This window comes from Limulus polyphemus, unplaced genomic scaffold (assembly GCF_000517525.1).
Source record: "Limulus polyphemus unplaced genomic scaffold, Limulus_polyphemus-2.1.2 Scaffold8442, whole genome shotgun sequence".
In the NCBI taxonomy this organism is placed as follows: domain Eukaryota; kingdom Metazoa; phylum Arthropoda; class Merostomata; order Xiphosura; family Limulidae; genus Limulus; species Limulus polyphemus.
Window position 1 is genome coordinate 21,610 of NW_013674052.1, and position 6,824 is coordinate 28,433.

General features: G+C 35.2%; 1 protein-coding gene across 1 annotated transcript in view; it reads left to right on the top strand.

Moving 5' to 3' along the window:
- Nucleotides 1-6,824, top strand: part of LOC106475348 (cadherin-89D-like) — a gene marked incomplete at both ends in the record, with an annotated part of 27,513 nt that overhangs the window by 19,032 nt on the left and 1,657 nt on the right. The window contains 4 exons of the mRNA XM_013936035.1: nt 1,410-1,583; nt 3,605-3,739; nt 4,498-4,668; nt 6,016-6,227. Coding sequence (XP_013791489.1) covers nt 1,410-1,583; nt 3,605-3,739; nt 4,498-4,668; nt 6,016-6,227 — 692 coding nt within the window. The remainder of the gene's footprint in view (nt 1-1,409; nt 1,584-3,604; nt 3,740-4,497; nt 4,669-6,015; nt 6,228-6,824) is intronic.

Genomic DNA, 6,824 nt, shown 5'->3' on the forward strand with positions numbered 1-6,824 from the left:
TCGTGTTGAGAGTTGTTTACCATAGCTTGTTTGAACCTCAACCTACGAGTGGAAGCTGTTGTCGTGTTGAGAGTTGTTTACCATAGCTTGTTTGAACCTCAACCTACGAGTGGAAGCTGTTGTCGTGTTGAGAGTTGTTTACCATAGCTTGTTTGAACCTCAACCTACGAGTGGAAGCTGTTGTCGTGTTGAGAGGTATTTACCATAGTTTGCTTTACGTGAAATACAGTTAGTTTTATTTACATAAAGTTATCAAACAAAATAATTTCATTACGAGTGTTTTATGAGCTTCTGATAAACTCACCTTTTCACTAGACAACTATTCTTATCCACATATTCTTGTCACATAGAAATAAGATCAAATAAAACACGTTCAAAAATAAATGAAAATATAGCAATCATCAAGTTACTTTTTTTCATTGATTGGACCGGGGGCGACTTTCATGTTTCTTACACTCTGTGAGGAAAGTTTTCACGTCATTTTACTTTAAATGTTAACACACATATATTTATTTATATAATACTTTAAAGACTGTAAAATGTCACTTGAGAACTACTTTTCTGTATAATACTCTAAAGATTGTAAAATGTCACTTGAGAACTACTTTTCTGGTATAATACTCTAAAGATTGTAAAATGTCACTTGAGAACTACTTTTCTGTATAATACTCTAAAGATTGTAAAATGTCACTTGAGAACTACTTTTCTGTATAATACTCTAAAGATTGTAAAATGTCACTTGAGAACTACTTTTCTGGTATAATACTTCTAAAGATTGTAAAATGTTTCTTGAGAACTACTTTTCTGGTATAATACTTCTAAAGATTGTAAAATGTCACTTGAGAATTACTTTTCTGGTATAATACTTCTAAAGATTGTAAAATGTCACTTGAGAACTATTTTTCTGGTATAATACTTCTAAAGATTGTAAAATGTTTCTTGAGAACTACTTTTCTGGTATAATACTTCTAAAGATTGTAAAATGTCACTTGAGAACTACTTTTCTGGTATAATACTCTAAAGATTGTAAAATGTCACTTGAGAACTATTTTTTTGGTATAATACTTCTAAAGATTGTAAAATGTTTCTTGAGAACTATTTTTTCTGGTATAATACTTCTAAAGATTGTAAAATGTCTCTTGAGAACTACTTTTCTTCTAAATGATGTATGTTAACTATTTCTCTATCGCTGATAATGGCTTTATCTATTTATCTAGTCTTCTGGAGACTTGGCTTTTACAACCACATATATATATTCTTTATAACAATTTATAAATGTATTCTATGTATTCCGTGAAAATATATACTTAAATTAAGATTCTTACAAAATGGGTACAGTAACTTTTAATCAAACACAGGATAAGACTAATTGTAAAGTAGAAAGCTGATATCCTTTGTTATTCCTTCAGGCAAGCCAGAGGGATAACTCTATCCGCCAGACACTGACCAAAGTGAAGGTGCTCGTCGTGGACATCAATGACAATGTTCCCATCTTTGAATATGATATGTACAATATTACTGTAGTAGAAAATCTGCCGCCAGGATTCACTGTAGTGCAGGTGTTCGCTCATGATAAAGATATGGTAAGCCTATCTATGCCAAGTAAATTATTTAAAGAACCTATTGTAATTCATTATTCAGGTCGACATGTATAAATAGTGTCAAAATTCAGTTTGTGTTTTGAGTTATTGAGTGATTCTCTGTTTCTTGAAGAGGGGAAACTGCCAAAGGGGAAACGTATCCTCTCTCTTTTGGGTTCAAGTTTTTTTTTTTAATTCAAAATCAGATAAAAACTCTCCAGTGGCACAGCGGCATGTCTGCGGACTTACAACACTAGAAACCGGGTTTCGATACCCGTGGTGGGCAGAGCACAGATAGCCCTTGTGTAGCTTTGTGCATAATTCAAAACAAACAAACAAACCGAACTGTTCAGAGCCTTACGGATTTGTTTAATCGTTTAGCAAGTTGGTGGCGAAAAGTATTTCGAAGTACGATATAACAAACATTGAGGCCATCTTGGATTCCATTAACGCTAGAGGAGGTTGGAGTGCCCGGGACTATAAATTTGAATTACGTTTTGTTGTAAGACGGTTGTACGTGACAGAAGTAAACATCAAGACTGATCTATTATATCAAGTTGATTGGTTGGTTGAGCTACCTGTGATGTGCCCACCACGAGTGTCGAAACCCAGTTTTTAGCATTATAAGCCTTCAGGCTTAACACTGCGCTACTCAGGGGTTTATCATTGCAGTAATAACTAATACAATACATTTTTTTCATAAATTTCATACATTTACAACATTTAACATATCTTATTGATTCTAACTTCAAAACTGTGTGACAACCAGCTTTATTAAGATGTACTCCTTGTGTATAACATACTTTACTTCTTGTGTATAACATACTTTACTTCTTGTCTGTGTAACACACTGTACTTTTGTGTAACACACTGTACTCCTTGTGTGTAACATGCTGTACTACTTGTGTGTAACACACTGTACTCCTTTTCCATAACATGCTGTACTTCTTGTGTGTAACACACTGTACTCTTTTTGCATGACATGCTGTAACATACTGTACTTCTTGTGTGTGTAATATACTGTACTTCTTGTGTGTATAACATACTGTACTTTTGTGTAACACACTGTACTCCTTGTGTGTAACATACTGTACTCCTTCTGTGTGTAATAATGTTATACACACAAGTAGTACAGTAACTGTACTCCTTCTGTGTATAACATACTGTACTCCTTGTGTGTAACATACTGTACTCCTTCTGTGTGTAATATACTGTACTACTTGTGTGTAACATACTGTACTCCTTCTGTGTGTAACATACTGTACTTCTTGTGTGTATAGCATACTGTACTCCTTCTTGTGTTTAACATACTGTACTCCTTGTGTGTAACATACTGTATTCCTTGTGTGTAACATGCTGTACTACTTGTGTATAACATACTGTACTTCTTGTGTATAACATACTGTACTCCTTGTGTGTAACACACTGTACTCTTTCTGTGTGTAACATACTGTACTTCTTGTGTGTAACACACTGTACTCTTTCTGTGTGTAACATACTGTACTCCTTGTGTGTAACACACTGTACTCTTTCTGTGTGTAACATACTGTACTCCTTGTGTGTAACACACTGTACTCTTTCTGTGTGTAACATACTGTACTTCTTGTGGGTATAACATACTGTACTTCTTGTGTGTATAACATACTGTACTTTTGTGTATAACATATTGTACTCCTTGTGTATAACATACTGTACTTCTTGTGTGTATAACATACTGTACTTCTTGTGTGTATAACATACTGTACTTCTTGTGTGTATAACATACTGTACTTCTTGTGTGTATAACATACTGTACTACTTGTGTGTATAACATACTGTACTTCTTGTGTGTATAACATGCTATACTTCTTGTATGTAACGTGCCATAACATACTGTACTTCTTGTGTAACATATACTTTAGTTTTTGTGTATCATGCTGTACTTCTTGTGTGTAACATGCTGTATTTTTTGTGGGTAAAATGCTGTACGTCTTGTGTGTATCATAGTGTACTTGTGTGTAAAATGTTACTTCTTGAATATGAAGGGTGACAACGCAAGGTTTCAGTTCAAACTGGAAGATCCTTCTCGAGCCTTCTCGGTGGATGAAACAAGTGGCTGGATCAAGGTTCATGACCCCTCGAAACTGGACAGGGAAACCAGAGATTTGTTAGTTCTAAAGGTAAAAGTTTTAATATCTAGAACTCTTCTGTTTCACTTTACAAATGATCAATGATTGTACTCGTGTGATTTTCTAGCTTATAGCTACACGAATTAAATGTTTTATAATAAATATAATACTTTTTGTTTGCCTCAAGGTTCTAAGTTAATTTATTCTTCTTCAGTGTGACAGATGTTTATTAAAAATAATAGTCTTGCTCTCATTTGTAACACAAATAAACAAAAATTAAAAATTAGGTTACACTTTTATAAAGAAGATAAGACCGAGAAACAAAAGACACGAGTTATAACCGAGGTAAGACGGACATCACGATATCTGGAACAGAACATACCTGTTCTTACTTATGGAATACAGACATATCGAACAGCCTGCTTTATGAATAATGAACGATTTCAGTTTAATGTTTGTGGGTTAACGTGTTGTTATAAACATCGTATTTGTGTTTCCTTGTACGAAATGTTTTCATTTATGTTTAGGTTATCAGAACATACATGTTTATGTAGTTTCTACAATCACGGTAGTAACTGTACATTATAGTAAAGTTCTTATCCAATACGTCCTTATAAGACAGCTTCATAACCTGTACGTATATCGTATCTGACAACTTAGAAATAAACAAATCTTTTATTATTGTTAAATTACAATGAACTCCACACAGTTACCAGCTAATCCACCTTTTGGTAATCTGAACGAGTACTTAAATTAATCTGTACGAAGTATCTCCTCCTCATCTGCAATGTCTTCTATTCTGTCCTTAGGTGATCGCCAAGGAAGTGGTGCCAAATGTCAACCCTCACGGTCCAGAGAGTTCTGCTGAAGTCCACATTCATCTCCTAGATGCCAATGATAACAACCCATTTTTTATACCAAGCTCCGCCTATAACTTCGTCGTGACAGAAACGGACCCAACAGGAAACCTTATTGGCTTTGTATGTTTAGATGTTCGGGTCCAGGAAACCTTATTAGCTTTGTATGTTTAGATGTTCGGGTCCAGGAAACCTTATTAGCTTTGTATGTTTAGATGTTCGGGTCCAGGAAACCTTATTGGCTTTGTATGTTTAGATGTTCTTTGGGTGAAGATCCTAGCGGAATTTTCCTTGAAAAAAAATGTATATTTCGAATAAGAAATAATTAATGTTTCTAAGTAGCGACTGTTTGAAAATATAGGATACATCATGGGAGGGTAGAACCGCAGAAACTGACTTATTCTAACAGTAAGTCGTGGGTTCTCTGTATCCTCACATTAAAATCATCAGTATTCTTGTGGACTGTTGGTCAAGATTTGCAAGAAGATACTTCAAAAAGTTCTATTATAGATCTACTTTGTTGGCTGAATGTTAGTAATAACATATGAAGGCTGCGTATCGTTATGCATATCAGAGAGCCGAAACAAAACCCACAACACCCAAACGGACAACAGCAATAATGTTGACTCTAGAGTTATGTTTACAATTACCTGATAATACCCACAACACCCAAACGGACGACAGCAACAATGTTGACTCTAGAGTTATGTTTACAATTACCTGATAATACCCACAACACCCAAACGGACGACAGCAACAATGTTGACTCTAGAGTTTTGTTTACAATTGCCTGATAATACCCACAACACCCAAAAGGACAACAGTAATAATGTTGACTTTAGAGTTATGCTTACAATTACCTGATAATACCCACAACACCCAAACGGACAACAGCAACAATGTTGACTCTAGAGTTATGTTTACAATTACCTGATAATACCCACAACACCCAAAAGGACAACAAGAACAATGTTGACTCTAGAGTTCTGTTTACAGTTGCCTGATAATATCCACAATATCCAAAAGAACAACAGTAACAATGTTGACTCGAGAGTCATGTTTACAGTTGCCTGATAATATCCACAATACCCAAAAGAACAACAGTAACACTGTTGACTCTAGAGTTACGATAAAAATAGCCACAGGGTACCGAATTAAGCAACATAACCCATCATGGGTTTAGGTAACTTGCCCATTATTCTAACTTTGGATAAAACATCGGGATAAGCGATATATATAAAACATTGATATGAAGAACGATAAGTGATATTATCTTTTGTAACGAGTAATTTTTTGATAGGTAATGAATACATCTCCTTCCGTTAGTAGAATGGCGGGAACTTATTTTTTATGGTAAATGTCTGTTGTTTTCTAGATTTATACGTGCTACCTGTTAATGTCTTGAATATAAGGTTATATATATATATATGTAATATTCTAACAAGTAACTGTTTTGAACTTTTCTTAAAGGTAAAAGCTGTCGACCCTGATATTGGGGCTAACGGTATGGTCCATTATTCTAAACAAGACGATGGATTAAGTAAATCCGCTCCTTTCGGCGTGCATCCTACAGATGGATCTGTGTACGTTCTGGAAAAGTTTTCAAAAATACGACAGAAACCACCCCAATACACCTTCTTTGTCGTCGCCACCGACTCGGCCGACATTGGACATGAACGAAGGTATGCTCGTGTTTTATTGTCTCCCACCCCCTACCCCAGAACATTCAGTTTTGTGCTACAATATCACCGAATCTAAACATACTAATGTACCTAACAATTACATAAGGGTGGGTGTTAAGTTCCGTACAGATATCTGCAGGAATTTTCTAAGAATTAGTCGGAGGACCTGTGTTTTGTTGAAACAATTCTACAGGAAACTGTTTAATATCTGTGAAGGTTTTCTTGTTTAGGAACTCATGTAACCGGTGTTGATTTAATACTTGTAATATAGCAAGTGTAAAAAGCTTCTTTCTTCAAGACCTCACACTAGTCTGGTCGGATGTTTACGGTGGTCTGGAGTTGTATTTTATTTGTTCTTATCCAAGGGTGAAACACTAGTCTGGTCGGATGTTTACGTGGTCTGGAGTTGTATTTTATTTGTTCTTATCCAAGGGTGAAACACTAGTCTGGTCGGATGTTTACTGTGGTCTGGAGTTGTATTTTATTTGTTCTTATCCAAGGGTGAAACACTAGTCTGGTCGGATGTTTACAGTGGTAGGAGTTGTATTTTATTTGTTCTTATCCAAGGGTGAAACACTAGTCTGGTTGGATGTTTAC